This window comes from Chrysochloris asiatica, unplaced genomic scaffold (assembly GCF_000296735.1).
Source record: "Chrysochloris asiatica unplaced genomic scaffold, ChrAsi1.0 scaffold00007, whole genome shotgun sequence".
In the NCBI taxonomy this organism is placed as follows: Eukaryota; Metazoa; Chordata; class Mammalia; order Afrosoricida; family Chrysochloridae; genus Chrysochloris; species Chrysochloris asiatica.
Genome location: NW_006408525.1, coordinates 24312906 through 24327592, shown reverse-complemented (window position 1 = coordinate 24327592; position 14687 = coordinate 24312906). Strand labels below are relative to the sequence as shown.

The 14687-nt window shown below is 43.4% G+C and overlaps 1 protein-coding gene across 1 annotated transcript in view; it reads left to right on the top strand.

Annotated features, from left to right (window-relative positions):
• The window catches only part of PLXDC1 (plexin domain containing 1), a 79966-nt gene that overhangs the window by 46879 nt on the left and 18400 nt on the right, over positions 1-14687 (top strand). Inside the window, exon 8 of the mRNA XM_006832540.1 lies at positions 6685-6780. Coding sequence (XP_006832603.1) covers positions 6685-6780 — 96 coding nt within the window. The remainder of the gene's footprint in view (positions 1-6684; positions 6781-14687) is intronic.

Here is a 14687-nt window from a genome sequence, read left to right as displayed (position 1 = left end):
TCATCTATTTTGTCTACTTTTGTTTGTGTAATTTTCAAATATTTGATAGTCTTTGTATTCCCTGAATTAATGCCCTCACATTTGTCCCTATTTTTTCATTGATAACCTTCATAATTCTGGGATTCACATTAAGGTCTTTAATCCATGTTGAGTTGGTTTTCGTATAAGGTGTGAGGTGAAGGTTTTGTTTCAATCTTTTGCATATCACTTTCCAATTCTGCCAGCACCATCTGTTGAAGAGAGTATCACCTCCCCATGCGATATATTTAAGTGTTTTATCAAAAATCAGTTGGCTGTATATAAATGGGTTAGTTTCTGGATTCTTGATTCTGTTCCATTGATCTATGTATCTTTCATTGTACCGGTACCAAGCTCTTTTGACCACTGTAGCCGTGTAGTGAATTTTGACTTCTGGGAGTGAGAGGTTTCCAACCTTATTCTTCTTCTTAAGCAGTGCTTTGCGTATCCTGGGTGTCTTTCCTTTCCATATAAAGTTTGTAATTGTTTTTTCCATCTCTTTGAAGAATGTTGTTGGAATCTGGTTTGGGATTGCATTATATGTGTAAATTGCTTTGGGCAGTATTGACGTTTTCACAATGTTAAGTCTTCCTATCCGGGAGCATGGTACATTCTTCCATTTTTGGAGGTCTCTTTTGGTTTCTTGTGCCTCCATCTTTTTGATACGTCTTTTGTAGACAGCGTGTTGAAGGATCCTGTTTTCTTATCCATTCTGCTCTTTTTGTCTCTTGACTGGTGCATTTAATCCATTTACATTCAGTGTAATTATCAATAGGTATGAATTTATTATGGTTATTTATCTGTGTGTTCTTTTGTGGTGATGCTCGATTTTGGTTCTACATAATTTTCTATGCTGCGTCCATTTTGTTTTTTTGGTTTTCTTGTCATTTTCATTTCTGTTATGTTAATGTTTACTGGATCTTTCTGGTTTTCCTATTTTTTAACTTTGATGTGCATGTGTATTATTTTTCTTTGATGTTACCCTGCTTAAAACAGTCTTGTTTATCTTGAAATCTACTTGACTTTCTTGTCATTTGGAAAATCTGTATCTACACCTATTCCCTCTTTTTGCTTTGCAGTTAACTTCATTATACGTTGATATCTCTCTGTCCCTATTTTCTGTCTTGTAGGTTTGTTTTACTTTAAATACTTCTGAGTGTGGATTGAGCTTTGGGTTGTGTTGTCACGTATGGTAATTGCAGGGTGTTGCCAGCTGCTGTTTGTTCTCAGTCCCTTTAGCAATTTTTGTAAAGTTGATCTGGTCATTAAAATTTCCTTTAATTTCTGTTTATTAGGTAATGTCCCGATTTCACCATTGTATCTGAGGAATAGCTTTGCTAGGTATATGATTCTTGGTTGGCAATCTTTTTCTTTCAGAGTTTTTTTTATATGTCATCCCATTGCCTTCTTGCCTGCGTGGTTTCTACTGAGAAATCAGAGCTTAGTCTTACTGGGTCTCTTTTGTAAGTAATTTTTAATTTCCCAAACTGCCCTCAGGATTCTTTCCTTGTCTTTGATTTTGGAAAGTTTGATTATGGTATGTCCTGGTAATTTTCTTTTGTTATCTATCCTGCTTGGGGTTTGTTTGACTTCTTGTATGCTTATCTTCTCGTCTTTCAGGATGTTAGGGAAGTTTTCTAACAATAACTCTTTGACAATTTTCTCTGTGCTTGTCTCTTTCTGTTCTGGAATTCTGATCACCTGTAAGCTGTTACTCTGCATGGTGTCCTGCACAGTTCTTAGGCTTTCTTCAGAGATTTTCATTCTTTTTTTTTTTTTTTTAATTGTTCTTCTAGTATACTAGTATTGAGAGACTTATCTTCAAGTTCACTATTTCAGGCTTCCACTCTTTTGCGTCTACTCCTTTTGCCCTTTCTGAGATCTTAGATTAATTGTCTGGATTTCTAATTGCAGGTTTTGTATGTTTTCAAAATTTACATTTATTTTTTCTGTTTGTTCTTGCAGTGTTTTCCTGAAATTTTCTAAAGTTTTAATTTTGCTCTCCTTACTTTCTTTCATTTTTCTCTCAGTCCTTTGAAGGTACCTAATTATCATTCTTTTAAATTCTATTTCCATTAATTCTACTCCCTTTTCTTCCTCAGAAATGTATTCTGGCTCGGCATCTTGGTCATTTGTTTGAGCCATTCTCTTTTATTTCTTCATGTGAACTGAAATTGTCTGTTGTCTTGGTGGCACTGTGAAGTTGTCCTTTTCTGTGACGGGAGCTAATCTGCTTTGTCAGGCCTCCCTATGCTGCTGAGGATGCTCACAAGAAGGTCGAGATATGTCTGGCCACCATTCACCAGTCTGTCTCCCTCTCTTGCCATCTCTGCTTGGCCTCTCCCAGCAAGTACTCCATCCAGCTCTCTAAACTTTCTTCTGAAGTTCAGGGTGCCAGAATTTTCATCTACATCTGTTTTATTTTGTTTCTTGTATCTTTGTTGTAGAGAGTCCACGTAGTGTGTCTGCCTCATCTGCTATCTTGCCGGAAATCCATGGCTGATTTTTTAAAAACTTGATTGCCATGCCTTTCTTCCGAGGTACAAACCTCTAACCTTTTGCAGCAGACGACAACTTGTAACCATTTGCACCACTCAGCGTCTCCTTCTTACTTCCTTGTATAAACTGCTAAGAACACTTTTGAGCAGAGTCTCTGATGAAAATATTCGTGTGCCAGCAACAGTATCTTTGTGCTACTCTTGTTGTTAAGTGCCATTGAGTCGATTCTGTCTCATAGTGACCCTCTATCAGATTTCCAAGGAGTGGGTGGTTGGTTTGAACTTCAGTCCAGTGCTTACCCTGCAGTACCACAACAAGACTCCACATCTTTATGTGTTGTTGTTGTTAAGTGCCGTCGAGTCGGCGAGTCGGTTCCGACCCATAGCGACCCTGTACAGGGTTTCTGAGGGTGTAAATCCTTACGGGAGTAGAAAGCCTCATCTTTCTCCCGCGGAGCGGCTGGTAGTTTCGAACCACTGACCTTAAGGTTCGCAGCCCGATTCGTAACCACTACGCTACCAGAGCTCCTTATGTAGGAGCACTGAAAACACTTTATTTGGCTTCAGGGACCCCCAGAATTCAATTATAATTTTTTCTGTCCATTTGCTTAAGAAACTTTATTTCATGGACTACATAAAAGCAACTTTAGTATAGCCAATGACAAAACTGACAGAAATCCTAAATTACTAGAATCAGTTAACATGGATTTTATTGTATAAAGAGCTGCAAATTGTAGGTTGGCTCTTGAATGGCCTCAGATGGCCCCAGCACTCTGATCCTTCTCCTTTACCAGAACTTTCCTTTCTGAGAAGCAGACTGTCCAGATATGCATCAGAAGCCTGCACAGTCGGGGAGAGGTGGGAGGCTGGGGACAGGGCTGCTGAAGGGTGAGGACCAGCTGAGGGAGAGGCGGGATGTGCCTTGATCTCCTCACCTCTCCTGAGCATCCTTGAAAGTGCTCTTCATTCCAGCTTTTTATCCATCCCAGTCTTTCCTTTTTCCTTTTCTCCCTCCACTTTGTTCCTTACATCTTGTCTTTTTTTGCCTTTCCTTCCTCCTTTCTGTCCTTGTTCTACTTTGTCTCAATGCTGAGGAAGAATCTCCTTGGGCTGAAAGCTCCTTGGGGTACAAAACGCTCGTTGTGTTTATTTCTGGGTCCCCTCCTGGGGCTCAATTCATTATTATTGAGTGAATAATCAAATAAATGAGAAAAGGAATGAATGGCTGAAAAATTTCCTCCAAATTATCACCTTATATTTTTAACACTGTAACCACCCATTTTGGGAGGACTTTTGCCTGAAACTGTCAGTCTGATCTTTCTGACTAACCCAGCTCCCTCCCACTGGTCTGTGGTATTGAACTAAAACCAGACATGTAGACCGCTCTTTTGAACCATTAACATTTCTTGGTTGGGTGGCAGAGTGTTCTGGGTCTGGATCTCAGTATTTCTAAATCTTTGATGACTGGAAGCGGAGATAAAAGAGAACTTCTCACACTGCGGGGAATAGGGCTGTGGGCCAGCCGTGTCTTGGTTCAGGGAGGGACCCTTGTTTATAGCAGATCGAGGTTATTGTCCTCGGGGGAGCACCAGATATTGGTGAAATAATCCAATAGCAAATTGCTCAGGCAGAGATCTTGAGGATTTTATATATTTAAAAAAATAGAAATATTACAAAAGTCACACAAACAAGTGCCAGTTGTCAGTTGAAGTGAGCAAATATTTTTAATTAGCACTGTATTTCCGCATACCCACCTACATTCATCTTCCCTATCCTGCTGGTGGGACTCTGATTTTTAAGGACATCTGACCATCTCTGTACCCATTCTTGGGGCACATCCCCAACTCTAAAAACCCATCCCTAGATTGTGCTGTGAGGTTTCCAGAGACAAATCCATGTCTCCATTTGAGCCCCAAGCCCGAGTCCACTTCATCCTCAAATTTTACCTGCTTTCTGACTGAAAGTCTCATTGCTTTCCCCTGTATCCTCGCAGGTGGAGAAATCCTGAAAGTCTGTCGGGGTTTCCATTCTACTGGGCTGTCTAACTTTGGGAGGGTAGGTCTGCCTTTCTGTGGCTATTTGGGGGCTGCCCTTTTGAGGAAGGCTGCAATCTGTGGTGGGTTGGGAAGGAAGGGCGTTCTTTCTTTGGGGTATGGATTGAAGTTATAATGAGTGGCTGAGCTTTTCATGACTATTTGTAACCTGTTCTTTCACACTCACTTCTTGAGGAGCTGTTAGGCTAGCTGCTGAGGATTCAGAGACAAATAACATGCAGACTGTATCCTTGGGGAGCTCACAGCTGCGTGACATTGGATAGTAGACATTGCACAGGAAGCTGTGAAGGGAGCCACTAAACAGCCTGAGGGTGGGGGAAGGCTTCAAGGAAGCGAAGTCTTTTGATCCAAACCTTGAAGAAGGCTGACCAAGAAAGAAGATTTACATTAGATGTCAGACTCCATGGCCTCTGGCACCTTGGAAAGCAAGAGATGGGAAACCTGGAGTTTCCCACTTATTTTTTTTACCCTATGATATTTTGGTGCTTAAAGGGGTGATTTTTCAGAAGGGGAGATGGTGGGTAGGCATAAAGCTGTGGGAGGCTGCCTGAAACTTCTCCATCCCCCACCTAGGCTTCCCATAGATGTCCAGCTCTCTCAAGGCCCATGCCACCTTGGTGTCACATAAGGAGGGCTCTGGCAGCACATATGGCTCTTTGTGCAAATTAAAAATTCGTTCCCTTGCTGGGCGGATAAGTAATTAAATGGTGCTCTGACCACAGTGTATTTCAGACCCCACTCCATCCTGTCGAGGGGTTTCTTTTGTATCAGAGCTCTCTGTGTTTCTGTGTGTGGGGAGGGGGAGGGGGAGACTCTGCGTGGCTCAAACCTTGACCTTTGATGGAGAATTTGCTCTTCCCTAAGACCAAGTCCTGGTGTGGCACTGTGGGTTAATATACCAGACTGCAAAGCCATTTGAACTGCAAGGTTGGTGGTTCAAGCACACCAGCTGCTCCTCAGAAACCCTATCCAGGGTCACTATTGGTCAGAACCGACTTGATGGCACTTAACAACAAGACCAAGTTGGAGTCCTGGTGTGGTGCTGTAGGATAAGCACTGGACTGTAAGGTCGGTTAAAACTCACCAGCCACTCCTTGAAAATCCTATACAGGGTCACTGTGAGTTGGAAACAACTCAATTGCACTTAACAACAACAAGACCAAGGTAACCCCATAGACATTTAACAATGACTGATATTTATGAATTGTCTTTCTGAGATTTAGGGTTGTTTCAAGAAAAAGAAACACAATCATTCAATTGTTGGGCTGTTGGTGTAATTATTTATTTTTAAAGTGAAAGGATGTAAATGTTTACTTTGGAGACTTGTCGGAAACACAAATAAAAGAAACTGCAAGCAGTGGTGTGTTTGTACAGATTCAAGAGAGCAGACTGAGCATGTCTCTTCCCAACTTTGTATGCTGTGACTCCCAGCTGATAGGTTAGCATCAGGCATGGTGGGAATATTGACACCACAGAAATGGGCAACTGCTAGAGACCAGGCCTCTTCCACCCTCTGCCCTGAGCCTGTTGTTAAACATTTACTACAGTCCTCTGATCATGGTCTTCTGAGCCTCTAACCAGGAAGGTAGAGGTGCTCCAAGTCAGCTTGTCCATGTGCAGACATTTGAAGAGTGCTTACTGTGAGCCAGGTTCAGAACTAGATGCTCACAGTCTAGTGTCCTCCACCCTCCAGACAGAGCCTTGTGTCCACACTGCGGGAGGAGGACCTGTAGTCTAAGAAGGGAGAAGGAGCAAGCTTGGTCAACAAGGGCTACTCAAAGGAAGCCGACTTGGAGCTGACCAGGAGAGAAGGGTAGAAGAACTTTATGGGCCAAGGGGATGGCAGTGTAAAGGCACAGAGGCACGTGGAAGCATGTGGTCTCCTATGTCCTGACCCAGGAGCAACCAAGTCTCTGTGTTAAATAGCTTAACCTGCTTAGAGCGATGTTCTCCTCTCAAAGTCAGCTAGTCTGTCCTTCTGTCTCTGCGCACCTTCAACATCATTATCCCAAGTTGATGGGTTGACATCCTGCCTCACCTGTCAGGCTCCAGGTACAGGCCTGGAAGCCCATGGCTGTGAGATGCCCTGATGACAGGCTGTGCCTCTGTTTCAGAATTTCGGCGAAGGACCATCTTTGAATACCATCGCGTGGAACTGGATCCCAGCAAAGTCAGCAGTACATCGGCCGTGGAGTTTACCCCGCTGCCAAGTGAGTAGGAGTCATTCCACTAACGGTCCTGGAAAGAGGACTTCAGAGTTCAGCAGACTAGGAGCAGTTTCCAGACCTGCCACTGAATCTTTTCTGGGCCTCCATTGCTCATCTGTAAAATGGGTCAATCAATAGAACCCCAGGAGGTAGCGTTGTGAATGTAAACAACAGCTCTGACACCGACACAAATCCAGAGTTGTGATTTGTTTGATATGTGGCAGGTATTGTGGCGCTGCAGGATAAGCACTGGATTGCAGTGTTGGTTTGAACCACAAGGCTGTCAGTTCAAATCCACCAGCCACTCCTCAAAGACCTTATACAGGGTGGCTATGAGTCAGAACCAACTTGATGGCACTTAACAATAACAACAACTATTTTATTATTATTGACACATAATGGAAACCCAGGAAAGGTATACCTCTGGAAAACTAGTACAGGATCTAAATTAACCCATCAGTTTGTCATTGTATTTTCCTAAGACAGTAAGAGTGTAAGGGAGCCCTGGTAGTATAGTGGGTTAAGCATTAGCCACAAAGTGGGCAGTTCAAATCCACCAGCCACTGGGAGGGAGAAAAATGAGGCTTTCTGCTTCTGTAAAAATTTGCAGCCTTGGAAACCCTGTGGAGTCTCTCGGAGTCGGAAACAACTCAGAGGCAGTTGGTTTTGTTTTGTTTTTTGTTTTTAGGGCAGGACTGAAGATAGGGACATTGGAGTCCACGGGCAGGAGGCAATGAAATGATTTAGCCAGCAGCCCTGTGAGACCCGTGGTGCCCTGACCCTCTCCTCCCTCTGCACCCTCTCACCTACAGTTGAAGGCACCTGCGTACCCTCTTGGCAGAGGTCCCACACTCTGGAATTGGGTGGGTGCTCTTTGGAATATGTTCAGAGCAGCTGGAGGGGGGGGGGGAAGGGAGACGTACTTTCATTCTTGTCTTTTCTCAAAAAGGGTTTTAATTTCTTCCCTGTCTCATGGAACCACCTGGCTCCCTCTGAAGCTGTGGCCTTCTCCCTGCCTTCTGTGGTGTTCTCACTTCTTTCCCTCTTCCTCTTCTCTAGAAGTTCTAAGAGAAGGTGGGTGGAGAGAGAGGAAGAAGTTCTAGAACTATATCTCAGCCATGGCTCAGCAGGCCTGTGGCCCTTCCTAGCTTTCTTCCCTGGAAAAGAGAATGGATCCAGACATTATGGGGTCACAGGACTAGGATACCTGTGCAGCATGCAGCTTCCTCCCAGACCAGTCACCCTCCATCGAGGCAGAAGGCCTGAGAACAGGAATTCCTCAAAGACAAATGAGAGCAAACCTCAAGTCCTAGGACTTGAATAAGGCTGCACTTTCTGGAGCAAGGACATCCAAGGGCAGGGCTAACTGTTGGGCAGAAATAGCAAGAAAGAATGAAGCATCCTGGGACTGCATTTCTGGGACGCTCTGTCTGTACATCTTAAAGGCATTTGCTACCCCTCCAGTGAATTTGGAGAGCGTTTAAGAGCTTACAGGACATCTGAAATGCAGATGAGAAAGAAAGGTCAGTGGGATTTATGATACCCCATGAGGCTTCCGGTGCTTTCCTCATGGCCAGTTTGAGTGGAGCCTTTTCGGGTCACCAGGAAGAACTGGTTGCAGATGGTTGCAGAGGGGAGGTCAGTACTGTTAGGGTGGTGACTTGAGCCTCTGGACACCATTTAGCTTTGTCCTAAGAAAACGCTCTGTGTCTCTGCTAGGCTTTCCCCCGAAGGAGCTCTGGTAGCGTAGTGGTTATGAATTGGGCTTCGAACCTCAAGGTCAGCAGTTCGAAACTACCAGCTGTTCCATGGGAGAAAGATGAGGCTCTCTGCTCCCATAAAGATTTACAGCCTTGGAAACCCTATACAGGGTCGCTATGAGTTAGAACCGACTCCACAGTACATAACAACAACAACAACATTGGGGGCTGGCGGTCGGCATAGAGATTGTTGTTGTTAAGTGGTTCGACTCATGGTGAGTCCTTTATGAAGCTTCCAGGGAGCAGCTGGTGAGTTTGAACCATTGACCTTGCGGTTAGCAATACAGTGCTCATTCTACAGTACCACATCAGGACTCTGGGGGTGGGGCTGGAAGGGAGGACTTCACCACGATACTTGAAATTTTTTCCACCAATGTGGATGCATTGTCTCCAAGCTATCACACTCCTTGACCCTCCTGGTCCCTCCTCTAAGTAAGAGACCTGTGAGAAGGTGACCTGGGGTGAGTGTGGGACTTGGGATCAGGGGGGTCCTCAGCCTTAAGTCTAAATGCTCACATTCAGACAGACTTAGATTCACACTCAGATCCACCACTCTTCGCTCCATGACCTTTCCTCCTCTGTAAAATGGGGAGAACAGGAATATTTATATATCATTTCAGTAAGCATCTGTTAACTCTCTACCATGTATTGAGTACTACTCTAGACTACATCAGAGAACAAAACAGCCAGAGCGCTCTTGTTCTTGTCAGTCCCCGTTTATTTCCTGCCAATGGCTTTTCATCAACTCTTCCAGGGTCTCAAAACCCTAATAAGCAAAAGGACACATTGTCACCAACAGGCAGAGCCTCCCACAAAGCTACAGAAGGTGATCACATAGCTTCCCTCTTACTAAGTTCCCAGAAACCATCTTGTTGGGAGCCCATGGCATGCAGGTTAGGCTCCCCAGTTGAGGGATGTGGCATAGATGTGTGTCAGGCACACTTATTGATGGGTGGTGGTTTTTCTGTAGTTAGTCATTTCTTCTTGCTGTTATCAGCATGCTTTGTTCTGCTGCATGTAAGATGAGCCCTTGGATCACACACAGTTATTCTGCATGAGTGCCTGTCTCTTCTTGCAACAAACTGCATGGGTTTTGTGACAGCTCTCACTGCCACTCACAAGTCATTCTGGTTCACCTATGTGGATAGCATTTGATTACAAGTGAACAACTCTTAAAACTCCAACCCCTCATACTTCCTACTCCCCAGGGCCTCTCTGCTCCTTCTTTGTTAGGCTGCTGACAGAAGGGGTCCATGTTCCCTCCAGCAACCTGCCTTGATGCCGCCCCCCTCTCCTCCCACTCAGTCCTGCCCAGGCTGGGCTCCAGCTGTGATCCTTCATTCCTACAACTTCCCCGTTTTCCATTTTCAGGAACACGCCTGGGACATGCTCTTCCCCCGACCTCTGCACCCTCGCACCTTCTGTTGGGGCTTCTTGTCCCCCAGGAGACCGTCAGGGCTCACTTTCTCCCCTGTCTGTGGCCTCTGCCCCAATGTCACCTCCTCCAAGAGGCAAGTGGTCATCCCCAGTCTGCACACCTGCATCCTTCACTGTCATTGTGCCTTCCTGTTCTGTTCTGCTGTTTTGTCATTTGTCCCACTGGACACCCGCATGTAGATGTCTCTGTATATGCTGTGACTGTCTCCTCCATGAGACTGCAGTTCAGTGTGGACAGTGCACTGACGTTTCTGTGCACCACCCAGTGACGTTTATAGCCCATAGTAGTTGCTCAGTAAAAATTTTTGTGTGAATGAAAACCTTTTAGGTTGATTGAGAAGACTGAATAAGGCAATTTGTTATTGTTGTTGTTAGGTGCCATCGAGTTGGTATTGATTCACAGTGACCCTATGTACAACAAAATGAAATACTGCCTGGTCCTGCGTCAACCTCATGATTGTTGCTACGTTTGAGCCCATTGCTGCTGCTAATGTGCCAGTCTATGTTGTTGGGGGTCTTCCTCTATTTCTATGACCCTCCACTTTATCAAACATGATATCCTTCTCCCAGGACTGGTCCCTCCTGATAATGTGTCCGAAGTATGAGAGATAAAATCTGGCCATCCTGGCTTCTAAGGAGCATTCTGGTGGTACTTCTTCCAACACAAATTTGTTTGTTCTTTTGGCAGTCCATGGTACTTTTAATATTCTCCTCCAACACCATAATTCAAATGCATCAATTCCTCTAAGGTCTTCCTTAGTCACTGTCCAACTCTCACCGGCATATGAGGTTATTGAAAATACCATGTCTTGGGTCAAGTGCACCTTAGTCCTCAAAGTTATGTCTTTGCTCTTCAACACTTTAAAACAGTCTTGGGCAGCAGCTTTGCCTAATTGCAATACGTCGTTTGATTTCTTGACTGCTGCTTCCATGAGTGTTGATGGTTGGTCCAAGCAAAATGAAGTCTGACAACTTTAATCTTTTCTTCATTTATATGAATGTTGTTTATTGTTCCAGTGGTGAGGAGTTTTGCTTTCTTTACATTAAGATGCAACCCATAACGAAGACTGTGGTCTTTGATCTTCATCAGTAAATATTTTAAGTCCTCTTCACTTTCAGCAAGCATATCGCAGGTTGTTAATGAGTCTTCCTCCAATCCTAATGCCACATTTTTCTTCATATAACCGAGCTTCTCAGATTATTTGCTCAGCATACAGGTTAAATAAGTATGGTGAAAAAATATAACCCTGGCACACACCTTTCCTAATTTTAAACCATATGGTGCTCCCTTGTTCTGTTCGAACAACTGCCTCTTGGTCCATGTACAGATTCCTCTCATGAGCACAATTAAGTGTTCCGGAAGAGTCATTCTCTGCAATGTTGTCCATAGCTTGTCATGATCCACACAATCAAAAGCCTTTGTGTAGTCAGTAAAGCATAGGTAAACATCTTTCTCTGCTTTCAGCTAAAATCCTTTTGATGTCAGCAATGATATCCCTCACTCTATGTCCTCTTCTAAATCTGGCTGGAGCCTCTGAAAGTTCTCTGTTAATGTATGGTTGCAGCCATTTCTATATTACCTTTAATAAATAAAACTTTACTCGCATGGGATATCAATGATATTGTCCAATGATTTCTGCATTCCATTGGGTCATCTCTCTTTGGAATGGGCATAAATACGGATCTCTGCCAATCAGTTGGCCAGACAGTGGTCTTCCAAATTTCTTGGCAAAGATGAGTGTCTCCAGTGCCATATCAGTTTGTTGAAAGATTTCAGTTTGCGTCCCATCAATTTCTGGTGCCTTGTTTTTGCCAGTGCCTTCAATACACCGTGGACTAAGTCTGTCAGTATCACCGGCTCTTGATCATATGCTACCTCGTGAAATGGTTGAACATCGACCATTTCTTTTTGGTACAATGACTCTGTGTATTTCTTCTATCGTGTTTTTAAAGTTTTTATTGTGAATTGAGTCAAAGTTTATGGGGCAGAATTTCAGTTTTACATTCAACAGATCATATACTTTGTTTTATTACAATGATTATAATCCCCACCATGTACCATCAGTTAACAGTATTTCTCTTTATTCATTTTAGCTTTTTTTTTTTAAAAAAACACTCAGGCATATATAGTAATTTACACCATCAAAGGGCACATTCTGCAAGTCTGCTTCCTGGCCGCCATCGCTCAGTCCCTTTCTTTCCATGAATCTAGCTGCTCCCTCCCTCCATGTCCCCATCTCTGACTCCATCTCTGGCATCGCTGCTTCTCTGGATAGGGTCCTGCATTCCGTTTGTGGTCTTCTTTGATGGTCCCAGGGTCTTCTGTTTCTGGACTGTAAGATTAACTACGCCTCCATTTTTGTTACAAAAACTTCTACCTTTTTACAATTGTGACAGTCACAATTTGTCATGATAACAATTACTCACTATTGAATCATAAGAATCTTATCCCCATCTCTTTTCACCAGACCCATCTAGACAAGATGAAAACTATTCTGTGGGGACTCTATCTTCCCACACACACTATTAAACTAAACTCCCTCTTGAAACCTTGTGAGCCAGTCATTTTGTGCCTTTATCGCCCCCTCATTTTAGGTAGCCAATGTCTAAGTTGCCTGTCCTTATATACGTTGTGTACAGAGGGGATAGCATTGATATTTGATGTGAAGACTCCTTCCCTCTCTGTTGGTGTTTTGAGCTAGTACCCCCATAAGTATAGGTCGAGTTCTTCAAATTGTAGCAATTTACACTAATTTCCTTTATTAAAAATTGTTTTCTGTTTTATCTTCCCCTATTCAAGTTCTGATTATCAAGCCTTCAAGGCTAGGTCAGATGGTACAATCTGTAAGTTTGGGTGTTCTTGTGCATATCCCCTGTCTTCATATCAGCTGGTCGCTTCACTCTCAACTGTAGCCCCCTGTGGCTTTGCCCTTCCTTGTACATGGGCTCAGGTGTCCCCAGGTCTCAACACACCAGGGACCAACCAGCCCTTCGTCTTCTCTCTCTAATCTGCAGGTCAACGGGAGTCTATGGAACATGGTTGAACTCAGCCCATTTCTGCATTGCTGCCATTCCCCCTCTTCCACTCACCAGTTGACCAAGCTTACATGCCTGCTCCTGTGTTCCCTTTGAATTTCAGTCTTAGAGGGGTCTTCTATCTTGTTTTGATGCTTTCTGCATCATTCAGTAGTTTGCTTATTTGTTGTTGCTGTGTGCCATCAAGTCAGTTCTGAAACATAGGGACCCTGTATAGGGTGTCCAAGGAGCAGCTGGTGAGTTTGAACCGCCGATTTTGTAGTTCAAATTGACTTTGCAGTCCATTGCATTATCCCACAGTGCCAAATCCTTCATAATTGGAAGTCGAGGCTTGAATTTTTATTTCTTCAGTACCCTCAGCTTGAGAAATGTTCTTCCCTTTTGGTTTTTTGCACATTTAATTATAATCTTTGACTTTGTCTTCTTGAGCTGCCCTCTGAAAATTTCTGTTCAGTTCTTTTACCTCCTTGTTTTGTTCCATTTGCTTTAGCATCTCTGTGCTGGAGAGCAAGTTTCAGAGTCTCTTCTGATAATCCATTTTGGTCTTTTCCTTCTTTCTTGTCCTCTTAATGACCTTTTGCTTTCTTCCTGCAGATGTTCTTGATGTCATCCCACAACTCTTCTGGTCTACGGTCTTTAGTGTCTAATGCATGAAATCTGTTCTTCAGATGATCTCTAAATTTAGGTGGGATATGTTCAAAATCATATTTGACTCTTGTGGAATTGTTTTAATTTTTTTCAGCTTCAGCCTGATTTATTGTTGCTGTTACGTGCTGTCCAGTTAGTTCCAACCCATAGCGATCCTGTGTAGACTTTCTGAGGAGCGGCTGGTAAGCTTGAACCACCAGCCTTGCAGATAAAACTGACTTTGCAGTACAGAGTGCATTAACCCACAGCATCACACCAGGACTCCCGAACTTTCATATGAGCAATTGATAGTCTGTTCCACAGTCTGCCTCTGGCCTTATTTTGGCTGATTGTTGCTGTTGTGTGCCAATGTTGTGTGCTTTTCCATTGTCTCTTTCCACAGATATAGTCAATTTGATTTCTGTGTATTCTATCTGGTGATGTCCATGTACACAGTCGTCTTTAATGCTGTTTAAAAAAGGTATTTTCAACGAACAAGTCATTGGTCTTTCAAGATTCTATCGTGCGATCTCCAGCATAATTTCTATTACCAAGGCCATATTTTCCAACTACTAATCCTTCTTCTTTGTTTCCAACCTTTGCATTCTAATCACCAATAATTATCAATACATCTTGATCACATATTTGATCAATTTCAGACTGAAGAAGTAGGTAGAATTCTTCAATTTCATCATCACTGGCTTTAGTGGTTGGATATTATCCTATCACAGACAGCATTCTATTTAAGACAGATCTTGATATGTTCTTTTGATGATGAATGAGATGTCATTCCTCTTCAATTTGTCATTCCCAACATAGTAAACCATGTGACTGTCAGATTCAAAATGGACATTATCAGTCCATGCCTAGGTTATCAGTGTCTATGGAAGCAGTGGTCAAGAGATCAGACGACGTATTGCATTGGGCAAATCTGCTGCACAGGAACTTTTTAAAGTACTGAAGAGCAGAGATGTCAGCTTGAGGACTAAGGTGAGCCTGATCCAAGCCATGGTATTTTCAATAACCTCATATGGATGCGAAAGCTGGACA